Here is an 18,220-nt window from a genome sequence, read left to right on the forward strand (position 1 = left end):
CAAACTGAGTCTGCTACCTCAGAGTGGGTAGAATAATTTTATAATCCCAGACAAGCAATGACGCAGAAATGCTTTTCTTTCTACAACTATAGATGTGTGTCTGAATTGCTCTGATAGCAAAGCAAAACAAACACATTTGTTCATCCCCCAGTGGCTGGCAATCCGTGAGTGGTGAGTGAAGATGTGTTTTGGTTTTGGAAGTTGTAGGATAATGGAGTTTCTAGCTCAGCAGTTTTATTTCAGAGACCCTGTTCAATTTGCACATGTAAGAATAGTCCTTCTACTGAATCCCAGAGGGGCTTGATTTCAGCAGTCCCAGCGGCTCTATAGAAGTGCACAGAGGAGAGATTGTTCTAAGACATAAACTCTGTAAATGCCACAACATTCTAATGCAGCATGACCACTTCCTGGCTATTTTTCATGTTATATCTAGCCTTCTTAATACCAAGGGCCTTTTTGTAATGCCAAAGATACTTCTCCAAAAATACACAAGAATCATCTGCATTTGCTCATAGAATTCCTCTGCCTTGTAAAGGGCACTGGGTTGCAGGCAAGGACATCTTTCTGTCTTTTCTCTGAAACCCACTCACTCAGGACACTGTAGTTTCCCTAATTAATTTATGTGAATGCCTCATGGGGCTTCCTTCATACTTTCAAAGCCTGAAAATTTATTAAGCTTTTAAATATCAGCTGTCCTGCTCCCTGATATTTTATATACTATGTGGGAGAATATTTAGATTACCAATACTTTCTTATGATCAGCCCTATCCAGCCGTAAGTGGGTGTCAATTTTCTCTTTAGTGGATCATTGCCTTTCCAGGCTTCTATTAGTTGACTTTTACTAGAGGAGGACTTGCTTCCCTATTGCAGTTTTAATCATCACCACCACAGCTCTTATTATCCCCTGTCTGGCTCTCTCATCTCTAATTGACTTCTTTCTTCCCTTTGCTCTCCCTTGTTCCTTTGTCTGTGGTTCTCTTTGCTCCATCACAAAAGGCTGCCATTTATAGACATGGAGAAGAGGAGCTATTTTTCTGTTTATGACAAGTGCACCGAGCACAGTGATCAGGTGCAGATCTTCATGGGCGCATTTTCTTCCCCAGCTTTCGAGGAGCTTTGGGGACATTGCTTCTGGGACAGAGCAGCCCTGGAAGAAGAGTGTGTGTTGCATAGCATAGGTGTTTGGATCTCTGTTACTGGGAGCAGAGATGGTGCCAAGGCTGGGACTGCAGGGTTTGGTGTGGTAACAGGCTAGAGTACACTGAGGTCAGGGGCTGAGTTTTCCGGAGATTGACGATATACTGAAATTAAGGAGAAGAGATGACAATCGGGGCAAAGAGGTATAGACGTTGAGATTACTCAGGATTCATGGCTCTCAGCAGCCAGTACAATGCAGAGTCAGGAAGTGCCCACAGTTTAGAAGCCTGCTGTGGGTGCTATCACAGAAGGGCACCTACATTCAAGACCTTAAATGGATCTTACTTTGGGATGGGCTCAGGGGCACAGCAGTAGCCTGGTGTAGGAATTGGCCGCCAGCAGGTAGGCTTCCTGTGGGACTGACACTGTTCCTTGTGACATCCTTTGGAATACAAGGTCCTAGGCCCCGAGTCACCACACCAGAGATTGTCAGCAGAGCGAACTTCAGGCTTTTCCTGAGTTCTGATCTTGAGAAGTACTCTCAGCTCCCTCAGAAGGATTGGAAAAGATTCATGAACTTTCATTTTATCCACCCACCGAAGTTATTCTTGACATATTAACTATTCAAAGCACACTGTGCTGATTGAACAAGGGAGTGATAAAGCTGACATCAAAGTTAACTGTAAGGACTCTACAAAAATGTATCTCATTATTGCCATTCACAAAAGTAAATGCCTGTTCTTAAGTCTTTTAAATTAAATGGACATTTGATTTCAGAGATACATCTGTGATAGAAGATGAGGCAGACTAGGCATCTGGAAAGTGCAGTGAAGGCTGGGGTGGGAGGGGTGGGAGGAAGCAAGGTATAAAGGGGGGAAATCTGTAGTACTTTCAACAATGAAGATAAATTTTTAAAAAAGCATAATTCTAATTTGTAGGTGATTGTGCTGTGTCCGTGTAATAATGTATAACGTGCAGACACCAAGACTTAGAGAATTCTGTCTCTATACTGAAGGAGGAACGAACTGAGGCCATTTTTATTTTAACATTAATTCTTCATCATTTCCACAGGGTATTTTTATTTCATATAGTTCATGCTTTTCAGAACTTATAATTCTCCTTAGGAAAAAAACAGTCACCTTGGAGAGGTAGAAACTTCACACAAAATCTCATGTGACTCTTTTGCTGGCCATGGAATATTTAAAATGAGTTCGCAGGAGGGGGCGAGTATTTTGCATTTTACTGTATTATGCTCAAGGTTAAATGAAATATCTAAAATGTGTTTGCGGTAAAGCACACCTGTTAACTCGCAGTGTCCTTGAATACCACTGAGTGTGACATTAGTTTCTCACACCTGTGGCTGAGGAAAAAATGTAACAACCCCGAGGTTGTGAAACCTACGTAATCCGGATAGTAACGGGAAGAAACGTGCAGAGTCCTGTTATGGATACTGCCCTGAAGGTTGAACTCTTTGTGGGAGCTTGTGCTTAATGAAAGACACAGCAGACAAATTAGACTCCAGATTTTTATTCATAGCAGTGCAATTCTTCTTTGTCATTATTTTGTGTGGTTCTCTCAGGACCGCAGGGTTTTGTTCTAAGTGTGTCTCTCTTGTAGATGGTGCATAGTTACATTGGCTTTTTGATTCAATAGGAGTAATTTTCTTTTCTTTTGAAAATGCAGACCTCTTTTAACATGACAGAAATGTTTGTTTTTTGTTCTATCACCATGTGTTGTGTTATGCTTTTTGTTTTTATTATGTACAAAATCTTTTATTTTATGTTTATTTCCAATGATTAACTTTATCTAATATACTGAATTCTCAATGTTTTTAGGCTTATATATTGACTCATTATAAACAAGAATGAATTTAAGATTTGTATACTTTCGCCCTCCTCTCTTACTTCCCTCTACTACCTGAATTTAAGTTGATTATATATTTTATTTTAACTATTTATATGTATACTTTAAATTCTTGCTTTATCCACTTTAAATATCTTTTGATTCCTTGGCTATGAAACATCAACTTACACTAACGGACCTTACCTCTTCCTTCTTTTATCAACAATTATGATTTTTATCATTTCTGTATTGTTAGGGATTAAGACCTTTACGTTCTAGTCTACAGTAAAAATTTTACTGTTTGTTTTTTTTCAGTCCTGGGATTAAATGGATTTCATGATCACAGGCATGCATTTTCCCATGGACAGCTAAAGCTGGTTCTCTTTCACTTTTTTGAGAAGAAGCTCAGGGAATGTATATTCATTGCATGTTCAGAAAAATTTGTCTTCTGCCTTTATACCTGGCCTGCATTTTGTCTGGATACATAAATCTTGCTTTGTTTTCTTTCTTAGAAGACTTTTATAGACACTGCTGCCTTTAGAGGGAACTATTAGATTCTTACGAAATTTAGGCTATACATATCAGACAACTGACCCGGAAATGCAACTTCTAAGTATTTAGCCAAGTGAAATGGAAACATATACCCACCAAAAGACTTGGATATATGTGTTCATAGAAGCTGTATTCACAAGAGCCAAAGACTAATGCAAACTCAAATGCGTGTCGGCGGGAAAATGGGTGAACAAGTCATAGTGGATTCAAGCAATGGAATATTACTTAGCAATTAAAAGGAATAAACCACTGATACATGCATCAATATGGATGAATTTTACAGACATTATTTGGAGCAAAAGAGAGCAAACATATGAATGGTCGAATACAGGTTTTGATGTCTTCCCAAGAATATTGCCCTAGAAATCCAAAGGCCTGGGTGTCAAGCCTTGGTGTATAACCAGCTAGTGCATAACCAAATTCCAAACTTTGGATTTTTTTCCTTTCATTGTCTATAAAAGGAGAAGTTTAGATTATACTATTTTCACTTTTTTTGCTATTCTAAAATCCAGAGGATTTAATCATTTGTAGCCTGAGTGAAAAATAATTGACTGACTTTTATTCCTTATAATGTGTGAGTTATAATCTCTAATGGCCTTCCAGTTTTAATGCAATAATTTCTAAACCATTGTGTAGAATTGTTACATTCTTCAAAAATGAAGAAGCCAGGGCTATTAGTGAATATGATCAAGTTACATCTAATTCACCAATCTGTTTTATTAATCACTTCCTGTTTCATTCTAATAATAGTCAAGCTTTTTTTATGTTTAGTTATTAATTCAACAAGTACATATTGAATATCTACCTTGGGATTATATACAGGCCCATAAATCTGTTTTATTATTGATTAGGAAATTGACTATTATACTTTATTTCTTCTTAATGAGATAACATATATGTAAAAGATGTCTATACTTTATAAATGAACTTTAAAGTACTCTGATTTATTTATTATCTCTACATGCTGAATTTTTCTTTCCTCAAGTGAGGTTTCTGTTCATCAATGAAATTGGGACTCATGGAGGATGTAGCTGTTGCGGGTGTGTGTGTGGGGGTGGGGTGGGGTGGGGTAAAGAATCGAACAGCAGCTATCGATGAGGATTTTAATGATGTATGGGCCACACACAAAGTCCTTTTTAAAGCCATAATTCAGATACAGGTTATGGCTACTTTGAAGAATTCTATTTACTTTCTAAAGGAAATTCACTTGATTCTAATAGTGTTCCACTATGGCCCAGTGGGTCTAAAAAATCCTGGATTTTAGTGCTGCTGCTGTTGTGCTCTGCAAAGCTTAGAGACACAGCACACTTCATTTTTCTCACTGCTAGTTGGACTAGAGAGCACCAATCCCAGAGTCCTGTTTGCCAAGCTCTAGAAGCTAATCCTCAAACAAGGCAACAAACAGAAGTCGCCATCCTGAATCGCAGGCTGGTCTAACAGAGAGGCTGCTCTGCAGGTCAGGAGTGTTTACTGTGATAATCAGAGCCTCATTTATAACTGTCTGAGGGTTACGGCACAGCTGTCTTTAATCCTGGTGCAGGCAATTGTGACATAAAATGAGAGGATCAGAGTTCTCTGTTCCTGGAGAGGACTAATTTTTCCGGGCTGACCTCCAAATCCTTTACAGAAGATTGAAAAGACCTTTGAGAAGATTGAAAAGACCTTTGGTGGGGGCCCCTTTCTCTGACAGAGGCATATCCTGTGGCACGGGGGACACTGGGGCCTGCTCTGAAGCTTTGGCTACTCCATTCGTGTGAACCTTCACCTCTCTGTCTGCGCATCTTGTGGCAGGTTGGCTGTTTCACAAGGGCAAAGACCTCGTCTTACACTCCGCTTCTCTCATTGGTCCTCACCCAGAAGCATGTACATCACAGGAGCTATTTAAAATTTTATTAACTGATATTTCCTACTAAACATTCTGCTTCTCCCTAAATACAAAAAACTTTACTTAGCATGTTTCTTAAAGATTTCTCAAAATAAGGAAAAGTTCTATCCACATCTTCCTAGGAAATAGTTCAGCAAGGAAGAAGAACTTCATGTCAAATAATTAGAGTCAAGCCCTCTTGGATTGGAGAGAATGACAGAGAAGCAGATGGCTCATGTGTCCCCAATCCTTCCCTTTCCCACAGCCTCACCCTTAGTCCTATGATTTTGAGGTTGCTCCTAATAGAAGTGGAGAGTATTTCCCATCCCATTGAAGTCATGAATTGCATTGACCAATGCACTATGGGCAGGAATGCCAGTATGCCAGTTCTGAGCTAGGTTTTAAGAAGCAGCATGATGTTTCCGTTCACTTCTTTGGCACCTGTGCCATTGCCAAGAGAATAAGCAATGAGACCATCTGATGGTTCCAGAGCAATGAGAGAATGTGATGCAAAAGGGCTCCGGTGACCTGCAGACCAGCAACTATGATTATATTTGCTTGTTCTTGTCTGCCACTGTATTTTAAGAGTGGTTTATGATCATGTTATTGTGATAATAACTGACTCATTCAGGCAAGAAACACAGAAGACAATATTATGCCCTGAGGTTCCTTTTAACAGAATTTTCTTTTAGATATGATACAAAGGTCAAGCAGATCAATAACTTTTTAGCATGTGATAAAGGCATTTTCTCCATGCCATGGTATTAAGGATTCATTTTTATTTAAGAGTTAGTGGTTGCATGACACCTTCTGAAACTTCCTAATTGTTTAGTTCACTCAAAAGCGGTGGACAAGGCTCTGTGTGTATAAGACACACATTCTATTGTGTTTACCTATGAAGATACAAAGCTATGTGGTTCACCTTTGTAAACTATAAAACCACGTCCCAGAAATCTCCATGGGTGACCTGACCATTTCAACTTCAGGACAGACACAATCTTCAAGAGAAACACAAGCCAGGTGTAATGAGTAAAACCTAAAAAAGACCTCCTCACATATTGGGCACTGTAGAAAAATATGCGTGTATGTGAGAAAAAGAGAAGTGACAGACTGATTTTTAATAAAGGAATATACACAAAGTTAGCACAATTTAAGAAACAGTCCTGGGCTTCTGGCCAAGATGGCGGCGTAGGTAAACGTGGTATATCCTCCTCCCTCAACCACATCAAAATTACAACTAAACTACAACACAACCATTTTTCAAAACTGCCTGAAATTGAGCTGAATGGAAGTCCTACAACCACAAAATTAAAGAAGAAGCCACATGGAGACTGGTAGGAGGGTTGGAGGCATGGACGGGCTGGTCTCACACCCACGTGTGGTGGATAAAAATCAGGAGGACACTGCGGCTGGGAGGGTCCACCCTGAGGAGTGAGGGGTCCCTGTCCCACACCAGGCCCCCAGCTCAGGGTTCCAGTGCCAGGAACAGAAGTCCCCATCACTTCTGACTGTAAAAACCAGCGGGCACTGAGGCTGAGGGAGGCTGAGGCTGTGGGAGCTCCAGGCAGTTCTTCTTAAAGGGCCCGCGCACAGACTTACTCAGACTTGCTCCCTCTGAGCTCTGAGGGGAGGCAGCTTGAACGTCACCAGAGACATAAGGGAAAGAACTGAGTTATTTGGCATGGAACGAGGGCAGAAGAGGTAGCCTTCTCCCACACAGACGTGCTGGTGAGCCCTTCCCCAACAAGGCCTGCAGATTGGCTCAGTATCTGGGACTCCAGCAACCTAGCTCACACTGATTGTCCTGCCTTGGTGATTCCCTGAGGCCCTGTTACACCCAAGCTGTTTCCAATGGCTTTACCATAGGATTGGCCTGTCTTGGATCCTGCTTCAGAGTTTCCTAAAAACCTCTCAACTAAGCCGAATCTGGTCTCAGGAAGCCCCATACCTCTTGTTAAGTGGCCCCAGGCCTGGCACTAGAGGCAGCCAGCCTTGGTTCACAACTTGGCTTTTCCTGGGCACCTTCAAGCCCAGCACAAGAAGCAGCCATTGGTAGATCGCTTTGTAGCTTATGCCTGGTGGTTCCAGGTAGAACACAGGCAGTATCTGACCTTGTCCCAGAGCCAGCACACCCAGTGGACAGCTTCAGACCACATTGAAGCACCACCACCCAACCACCTCCATAAGTGACACACTTACGGAATGGACTCAGTGGGTATCAGAACCCTGCTGAAGTAAGTCTTGCTCTGTGTGGTGGACCCCTATACAGATGATTCTCCAAGGTAGTTGAGGCCAGTGGTTAGTGGGCACAGCCAGTATTTGCAGCTTGTCAGCCTAAGTAAATCCCTTCCACTGACGTGCCAACAGCAATTAAGTTTCAATTATAACAAAAGGGTGTACAGTCCACACTAGGGGTGTACCTTGAGGGTCCAGCTGGGGTGATCAGGGAGGCTGTGCCACTGGATCCTACAGGACACCTACAACAATAGACCACCCTATGAAGCCTAGGAGACATAGCAACTCTATCTAATACATAGAAACAATCACAGGGAAGCAGCCAAAATGAGACAAAGAAACATGTCCCAAATGAAAGAAAAGAACACAACTTCAGGAAAAGAACTAAACAAAATAGAGATAGACAATCAATCAGATGCAGAGTTCAAAACACTGGTTATAAGATGCTCAGAGAAATTCAAGTAACTCAGAACTTCAAGGGACTTAAGGAGACCTCCAAGGAACTTAGTGAGAACATCAACAACATAAAAAAGGACCAGTCAGAAATGAAGGATGCACTAACTGAAATAAAGAATAATTTACAGAGAATCAGTAGTAGAATGGGTAAAGCCAAGGAACAAACCTTCACTTTGGAATATAAGAAAGCAAAAAACACCCAAATCAGAACAGCAAAAAAAAAAATAGAATTAAAAAAAAAAAAAATGAAGATAGTGTAAGGAACCTCTGGGACAACTTCAAGTGTGCCAACATTCACATCATGGGGTGCCAGAAGGAGAAGAGAGAGAGTTAGAAATTGAAAACTTATTTGAAAAAAAACTTCCCTAACATGGTGAAGGAAACAGACATACAAATCCAGGAAGCACAGAGTCCCAAACAAGATGAACCCACACCAAGACACATCATCATCAAAATGCCAAAGATTAAAGACAAAGAGAGAGAATCTTAAAAGCAGCAAGAGAAAAGCACTTCATTACCTACAAAAGATCTCCCATAAGACTGTCAGCTGATTTCTCAAAAGAAATTTTGCAGGCCAGAAAGTGGCAAGAGATATTCAAGGTGATAAAAAGCAACAATCTGCAACCAAGATTACTGTATCCTGCAAAGCTATCATTTAGAATTGATGGACATATTAAGAGTTTTCCAGAGAAGAGAAAGCTGAAGGAGTTTGTCACCACCAAACTAGAATTATATGTAATGTTGAAGGGTCTTCTTGAAGGAGAAGTGGAACAAAAATATAAACAATAAAAGGCCAATGAATACATATCTATCAACAATTGAATCTACAAACAAAATGAGTAAGCAGAACAGAAACAGACTCATAGATACAGAGAACTTTTTGTTGCTTGTCAGGTGGGAGGGGGCTGGGGGGATGGGTGAAAAAGATTGAAAGAATTAAGAAGTACAAATCGTTAGACTGTTGAACCTCAAAGGGAAGGGTGGAGAGAGGGCGAGATGAGATAAAGCAAAGAACTTCTATGTATATATGCAAAACCAATGGACACAGATAATAGTGTGGGGAAGGCAGGAGGGGGGCAGGATTGAGGAGGAGGGGGTCAATGAGGAAAAAAAGGGGGGGGACATCTGCAATACATTCAACAATAAATATGTTAAAAAAAAAGAAAAAGAAACAGTCTTGGAGAACACAGGTTGCAGAGACAATGAGGAATGTAGACCTGAAAAGATAACATTGACAACCAGGCATATGTAGCCAGGAAAGAAGGAAAAGATGATAGAAGTTACAAGAAGCTGACTCCCAGTATAGAGACAGCCCATAAGCTTACAGTCTTTCAAGGCCAAAGGCAGGTAGTGAATTAACTTATCTGTGAAGAAGAAAAATATTAAAAAGGTCAAAATGTGCTCTGAAATCCACTTGAAAGGACAGATAAAGGAAAGGATAAGGTGAAGCATGACAGAGGCAGAGAGAGTACCCCAAGAGAGGTACATCGATGGGGAGTGCGGGGGGAGGGGGATAGAAAAAAATCCAAGTCAATTCAATATTTTCACATTCTTCTTTAAAAAAACATATGTCTTGCCCTGGCCGGTTTGGTTCAGCGGTTGGAGCGTCGGCCTGCGGACTGGAGAGTCCTGGGTTTGGTTCCTGCTAGAGGCACATACGAAAAAAAAATGTCTTTTATTGATTTTTTTTTTTTTTTAGATAGAGAAAGGGAGAGAGAGATAGCAACATCAATGTGAGAGAAAAACATCAATCGGTTGCCTCCTACACACTCCCTACCAGGGATTGAACCTGAAACTCGGGAATGTGCATTGACTGGGAATTAAACTAGGACCTCTCAGTCGATGGGATGATGCTCAATCCACTGAGCCACACCAGCTGGGCTATTTTCACATGCTACTCTCCTGTGGTCTGCTGAGCCCTGCTCCCCAGCCTGGCCCCCGAATGTCAGCATGGCATCCTGGCATGGCTGCTCTACTCACCTTGACACAAAGGGAGTCCACAGTCCAGTGATCTGCTTGGCAAGGCTGAACTCAGGAAAAGTGGCTTTGGGGAGTCAAGAATATTTCATAACCGAAAGAAAATAAGGGCTGTTTGTTAAATAGGGCATATATTAAAAACAAACAAACCATTTTATTACTTTTTGTAACATATTTGCAATGATGTATATAAATATAAGCAGATCCACAGCCCCTTTGAGCCTGCAGTAGCCACTCTTACTTGGTAAGAGTTACAGATACGTCCATTTACTTATTTTTAATTTTTTTTCTTTATTGATTTTAGAGAGGAAGGGAGAGGGAGAGAGACATAGAAACATCGATGGGAGAGAACATCCATTGGCCACCTCCTGCATTTATAGCCACCATTATTTCTACTATCTGGGGCTTAAGCTGCATTTAAATATTAAATGACTAGATTTAATAGTCACTTAACACTTAAAAATAGCAATGATGTAGATCTGGGAAAGAACTTTTTTAACAACTGTGAAATAAAAGAAAAAGAAATAAGGAAAAGGGAGAGATAGACACACACACAGAGCTAGAGAGAGAGAAAACGAGTTTTATATCTCACTGTAAATCGTTCTTCTACTTTTTGTTTTTTAACCCTCATCCCAGGATATTTTTCCATTGATTTTTAGAGAGAGTGGTGGTGGGGGGAGGAAAACATCAATGTGAGAGAGACACATCAATTGGTTGCTTTCTGACATGCCCCAACCGGGGCTGGGGATCGAACCTGCAACCCTGGTATATGCCTTTGACTGGGAATTGAACCCACAACCCTTCAGTCTTAGAGCCAATGCCTTAACCACTGAGCCAAATCAGCCAGGGCTTTTCCAGTCCTTAATTCAATTACTTTATATAATACTGCCTACTTCGTGCAGTATTAAGGTTTCTAACGTGTATGATTCACGTATGACTCATTCTAAATAAAATTGTTTCTCCTTTTGTTACCTAGGGTAGACCCAAATATGTTTATACTTTTTTGAGGACTTCACATCTGATAAAATGATCATATTTGCTGTAATCACATTTAAAACAGAAGTAAAATTGTACATAATACAATTAATACAATATATTGGTCTTAAAATAACAGAGTGATATTAAATCTCCAAAAGACACAGTATGAGTCCCCCATACATACCTATTAATTTTTGTTCACTGCACAATGACAACCTCATTTTTATCTCAGAACAGAGAATGTGAATAACAAAAGCTATAAATTAATTTTTCTTTGGAAAGAATCAGATTATATAATGTCTCTAAAAGTGCTTTGAAACTCTAATTAATACACATACATATCAAGAATAAAATGTGCTTCTCTATCTAAATAAATAATCTTTTGGAAAATTTCAGAAATGGAATTTCTAGTAAACTCCTAAAAATGGACTCGGTAATTTTTGGTTCGATACCATTAGAAATAAACATACTGAGAAAAGATACTCTTAGCGGTAAGAAACTTTTGAACCCCTTTTCCAATGGAATTGTAGTGGTTGAAACTTCATATTAGTGAAATATGTAGTAATTGTGAAATAGGTAGTAAAGTCTATAGAAAACAGTACTACATGTCTCATAGTTATCACAACAGTACTAACTGAATGTTTCTAACAACTTCTAGAACCTAGAGATAATATCTCACAATACAGCTGGTTGAATTTAGCACAGATTCTGATTTTCAGTGCTATATTTCAGCTGATTTCTTCAAGTGTGTCAGGTTAGAGATTTCTCCTGTTGGCCTCTATGATGCTCTTTTTTTTTTTTTTTTTTTATGATACGTGCCCCTAGCAGGAACCGAACCCGGGACTCTCTGGTCCGCAGGCCGACGCTCAACCGCTGAGCCAAACTGGTCAGGGCACTATGATGCTCTTGATAGCTTAATATGTTTCCTCCCCACCCCACTGAACTTTTTCATAACTACCACAAATCCTTTATTTCATTGGATTGCTGAATCTTTTTAAATGTGTTAAGTTACTAGTTCTTCAAATTATGCTCCAGATTATCCAACAGTGAGCTCAAATACCTTAAACTTTCAAAAGGCAATTATAGAATACATTAAGTTGTACAATCAATAAAATACCAGACAAATCAGCTCCTGATCTTATATCTGAGCTAATGTAATTCAGGAGAATGGTCTTTATTATTTGCTTTTGTGCTTTCAAAGCATAATGGAAATCTATAAATATAGTAATTACTCTTTAAATAGCTGTTCCATCTTGAAAACATAAAATCTGTGATTGGGCTTTGCCAAATAATCAATGAAAACTGACAGAGAATACTGCTACTTTTTGTTTCACTTGTCAGAATGTTTTATCACTTCAGCTTTTTATTCTATATTCAGCATATAATTGAATGAAATGTAGTTTAAAATGAAATCTATCCCCTTTTATGAGAACATTCCCTTATTAAAGGCTAAGTCAAAGTTGACGAGCATTTAACTTACCTTGAACACAAACGATTGAGTTTTGACTAAACATTTAAATATTCAGTGATCAGTTTCCACCACTAACCAAGATTTTCCATATTCCGAAATATATAGGCATATATCCTTTAAAAAATTAAGTGATGTGGGACTAATATCGATTTTTTAGAAGTATTTTGGAATAATTTAAAAAATTAGATAATCTCTTATTAGTTCTGTAATCTTTGTGTTCAAATAGGTATAAAATATTTAAAGTCTATTACTCTCTCTTGTACTCATATTTTAGTTAAGTTAATGTATATTTTCTTACTTAATGTCTTTTTCTTAGTTTAAAAACTTAACTGAAGAAGGATTCATGGGTGATGTTTAAAATTTCTTATAAATAGTAAGCTGCTTTCATTGGGAGTTAATACTTAGGCTGCTTGGAATACAAATATATGTATTTATGTATTACAAATTTTCCTTCTGATAACTTTTCATGAAATGGATTTTGGAAAAAAATATAATAATCATAAAGAAATGAATGACAGCCCAGCTGGTATGGCTCAGTGGATTGAGCGTTGTCCCCCATGTACCAAGAAGTTACCATTTTGATTCCTAATCAAGGCACATGCCTGGGTTTCAGGCTCCATCCCCAGTGGGGAGCATGCAAGAGGCAGCTGATCAATGTGTCTCTCTCATCGAATGTTTCTATCTCTTTACCCCCCTCCTTTCCTCTCTCTCTAAAATCAATAAAAACATACCAAAAAAAGAAAAAAAAAAAAAAAGAAAAAAAGGAAAGAAATGAATAATATTTACATAGTTGAGCAGTAGAACACATTCAAATTGCAGTAATTATTTTATTGCTGTGCATCTCTTGGAATACTGTGTCCTGGAATAATTTCCACATTTAGTCAAAGTACTGCATAAGAGAGCAGTAATTAAAGCATGTGAATACATAATCTTTAATTATGTCTAATTTGTATGTTGCCTATAAACACTGTTGAGGGGATCTTAATTGGGACAGAGTAACACATGTTTAAAGTAAAATCTATAATCTCAGAAAAATTAGGCTATAATAGTACCTTTTACATAAACAGTGTCGACTAGTGTTATCTATAGAGGAAATATATCAGAAAACCAATAAACAATATGAGGAGTAGCAAATTCTGCTGGGTCATTAACAAAGAAGCACCTCTTAGTTAAATTGATTTGAAATTTTTTTTTCTTTTTTCACTGATAAATGTAAAACTACCATGAATTAACCTAACATTTTCTTTTGTAAGTACTCAAAACCTTGCCATTTATTGTTGTTTCAATGACATTCTTGTGAGGAGTAGATAGGGAAATTTTAAATGGGTAGAATTCAGCATTTTATTGATATTGAATCAGAGCTAAAGTTTAAAGGAAGCTTAGATATTATCATGCTCAATATTCCCCTTCAATCTCTCCAAAGAGTGGGGATCCATCCTCTGCTTAAATATGAAGAATGACAGAAAACTTACTTCTTCATAGTTGTAATATGAGATGATTGTAGTTATTCTGGAAAACTCTATTGGGACATTATCCAATTCTTTATGATATTTCACACATTGACCTTAACTTTGACTTCCACACAAAGAAGATTTACTCTCCAAGTCTCTCTAGAAGTGATGTGCTCTGATGGAACAAGAAATGGACCACAAACCAGGGGTCAGCCCCAATTCACCATGTTCAGCTGTGGGACACTAGGCAAGTGGCAATTCCGTGCCTCAGTTTCTACAATTCCACACTAAGAATAATAACACATGCTTCCTTTCCCTCCCTAAGTTATAGAACTACTGTGAAAATCAAATCAAATAACAGATGGAAGCCCTTTCTGAAATAGAAAATGCTAATAGGTTACTATTATTTGTACTATCATATTTCCCTCTGACCTCCCCTTCTTTCAGGCAAGCATTCCAAATATTCTTAACTATTTACTGTATAACTTGTATTTAGGCCTATTCGCCATTCTCGACTCTCTTGTTTATCAGTATTTTTGTACACATGATTTCCAGAAGGATGACAATGCTGGGTGCTTACATTTATTTATCATCTAATCCTCAATACATCTGTTATTATCTGAGACAAGGAAACCGAGGCTTAGGTTAGAAGATACACCAAAGGTCACACAGAGTGTGGCGGGGCTGACCGTCTAACTCAAGCCTGACATCAGAGCCTGTGCTCTCAGTCCAACGTGATAACCTGCCATGGACGTGGTGTTGTCATTTCTTCTGCTCAGCATGTGTCATTGAGTCCATTACACCAGTATCTGGGGGATACAAAGGTTAATAGGACAGAGATTCTGTCCTCAAAAAACTCACAGTGCAACAGAGAACTTAGATAAGAAAACAAATGATTGTCAAAAACGTGATGTGAAAAATGTCATAATAGGTGTAAAGACAACCTGAGGGCTTTAGTTTCACTGATGCACATTATTTTATTTTATTTTTAAAATGTTCTTGTTAACTAGCACCTGGCTGACAAAATAATGGAAGTGTTCACATGGAAGACAGAATGTCCCTCACCAGGCACCTTGTCGAGGGGACAGGTAAGTCATAAAGAGGCTTAAACAAGGTGAGCTGTAATGTACTTTCAAACTTTCAGATTCTCTGAGCTTGAGCTAGAGTCAAATAAAACCCGATGTCATATTTACCTAAACTAATATTCCATAGCCCTACACATCTGCAGTCGATTGTTTAGAAGCGAAGTGCAAAACTTGACATTTCCCTTATGAAATTCCTTCCTGTCAGATGTAGTTTGATGTGCTTTCAGAAACTGCTTTTATCATTCAGCTTAACCGCTCTCAAGTCCAACCTTGTGTCTTCTGTAAATGTTATCTGCATGCCCTCTCTGTCCTCATTCATCCAACAGAACTTATTAAGCATTTGCTCTAGGCTGGGTGCCATGCTGATACAGGCAGGTGAGAGAGTCTCAGGTCAGTTATTGGAAAAGCACCGTGTCGTGGTCAATGCTATGATTAAAAGAGGCTCAGGGATTTAGGGAAGCACAGGGAAGGTGGTGCCCAATCAAGGCTGGGGTAGAGATAGGACAGAGAGGGAAGCCAGCTTGTCTTGGCCTTGAGATACATGTAAAAGTGAGGAAAGAGGTGAAATAGAGGAGCAGCCTGTGAACAGTGAGGATCGTGGGAAGGATGAAGATTAAGGAATTGTGAATTCGCTCAGTAGGGCTATGGTAGGGGATGTAAGGGAGAAATAGTGAGAAGGATGCTGGCCAGGTCTGTGCCACTGAGTAAAGAGCACCTAGCAAATTGCAGTTGAGAACTCACTCCAGACTTACATCAATAAGCTCCTTTGTGAGTTAGGACTGGTCTTTTAGCCCAGTGAACTATTCTATTAACTCATCCTCAGTGCTCTTGTATGGGTCAAGAGGAAAGGGAAGAAGGGGAAAGGAAGGAAGATGACAAGAGGAAAACCAAAGAAAGGAAAAGGAGCTTCAGGCTACAAAGTGTAAAAATACAAAAGTGCAAGGAAAGCACTTCAGGCAATAGGGAGAGTGCACCTTAAATGTCAAATACGGGAGAATGATCTGGCAGGATGCAAAACTGTCCATCTGGAAGCAAGAGCTAAATTCTGTTTCTAAAGAGCCTTACATGTGTATGATTATTTAAAATTAGGTAAGAAACTAGAAACAGATCCATAATAGCAACTAATCCACCCCAAGGTAAAAATAAATTCTAATGACATCCTCTTTTGTAGGTAATCTTGCTCAGTTGACAAGATTAAAGGATAGCCAGTCTTGTGTTAAACCCAGGTAATTTGTTGATAAGGAATGATGGGCAGATCTTTAGAAAACTTGATGAAGAAAGCTAGGGACAATTTTAAACATTGACCATTTATCTTAATTCATTAAGTGCTATGTATCACTAACAATAAATTGTCACTAAAACATCTTGGTTTAAGTTTTCCAGGCATTATGCTAATTAAATAGAACCAACATTAATTGGATGGTCATTTAACCACTTTAGTAGTTTTATAATGAACCTGAATTCTACTACCAAATAACCTATGGGACTGCTCAAACATTTTAGTCAAAGAAACAAGGAAATTCAAAGAAGGCTTCAAAATACCTTATCTTCTTACATATTTGATTCTCTCCAAGGATACTTACCTCCTTCAAGAATGCCCTGCAGTTTCACCTTTCATTCAATACCTGTTGCATATTTGACACTTATATCATAAAACTCTCTCTATATATAGTTGTTTTTTTAAATTGAATTTATTGGGTTGATATTGTTAATAAAATTACATAGGTTTCAAGTGTACATGCTATAACACATCATCTGTATTGTTTTTAAAAAATGCTGTATGTATCCTGGCCAGTTTGGCTCAGTGGTTAGAGCGTTGGCCTGTGGACCAGAGTCCCGGGTTCGGTTTCTGCTAAGGGCATGTACTTCGGTTGCAGTTTGTTCCCGGCCTCGGTTGGGGTCGTGTGGGTGGCAATCACTCGATGTGTCTCTCTCATGTCGATGTTTCTCTCTCTTTCTTCCTCCCTCTCTTCCTCCTGTTCTGTCTGAAGAGAAATGTAAAAATGTCCTTGAGTGAGGATAAAAAAAAAAAATGCTGTATGTGTATATGAATGATCTATCGCCCTCTCTAGATTTCAGGTTATGGGAAATGGGGGAAACACCTTGGATTTGTGTTAGGCCTCTTTTCTCTGAACATTAGCCAGAAGAATATGTACAGAATACATATGCATTGAAATGACACTTCTCTTTCTGTAATCAGTTCACAGAATGATAGTGCCAGAGGTGCACAACAATATCCCTTTCACGGAGCCTTTCCCTAAAACACCATGGAATATGTTTTCTATACCTTTGCCTCTGACAGACCCACTGTTACCCTGTCTTCTGTTCTCTGGTACAGGTGCCATCGTTCCTGAACCAAAAGCTTAGATTCATTTTAGTCAGCGGGCACACCGTGACTCTGCTTTGCCCTGATTCTTCTATTTCCAATGGTCTCTTAAAAATATATTTCTCCTATATCCTGCTTTCATGCATTTCTTTTTGAGCTGCTATCCTCTGCATTGCTAACTTCTTACATACATTCTATTGGCAAGATTTGCTTTGTTATTTTGCCTTATTTTGTGTGAGTAAGAGTAACTTCACCCCAATCCATATACTTAAAATTGAGATCTATGAGAAAACATTGAGATATGCAGTGGTAGCAACCACTGGTAGCTTGATGCATTCTATACCATTTTGGAGGATCTAACTTCCCATTACCCTAATTTTATCTTCTTCTTCATCAAAGGATACTGAAGACATCGGGTTACATTAGCTTCTATTTTTAAGTTATCAGTATAATTGAATTTCCTTTGGTTTCTCCTGTTCCTAGGTTAACTGTTTTATTCTCTTGCCTTTTATCTAAATTTATCAGTATGCATTTTCTTCTCCACAGACATCCGAGTTCTATCTGAATCATCACGTCCTTTTTTGTGTGTCCCCAGTGCATGCTGCACAGACATCTAGTATCTATTATGCTTTCCTGCAAAAAGTAAACATTTTTCACTTGCTTTCCCATCCTAACGGCCTACCTAATGTCACAGCAGCTAGCACATAAAAACATAGAATGTGTATTTACTAAATACATGAAGGAATGTTCTAATCCTGAACTGGGCTGAGCTTGCATATCTATATTCAAATTTATCTTGAGTCAGTTCAGGCAAGTACCTACTACTTTCCTACCCCATGCACTGTA

General features: G+C 38.9%; 1 protein-coding gene across 1 annotated transcript in view; it reads left to right on the plus strand.

Annotated features, from left to right (window-relative positions):
- The first annotated feature begins 1,012 nt into the window (after window positions 1-1,012).
- The window catches only part of LOC118618344 (mitochondrial import inner membrane translocase subunit Tim23-like), a 52,002-nt gene continuing 34,794 nt past the window's right edge, over window positions 1,013-18,220 (plus strand). The window contains 1 exon segment of the mRNA XM_036244616.1: window positions 1,013-1,243. Within this exon segment, the coding sequence (XP_036100509.1) occupies window positions 1,013-1,243 (231 nt within the window).

Source organism: Molossus molossus, unplaced genomic scaffold (genome assembly GCF_014108415.1).
Source record: "Molossus molossus isolate mMolMol1 unplaced genomic scaffold, mMolMol1.p scaffold_m16_p_1, whole genome shotgun sequence".
Classification (NCBI taxonomy): domain Eukaryota; kingdom Metazoa; phylum Chordata; class Mammalia; order Chiroptera; family Molossidae; genus Molossus; species Molossus molossus.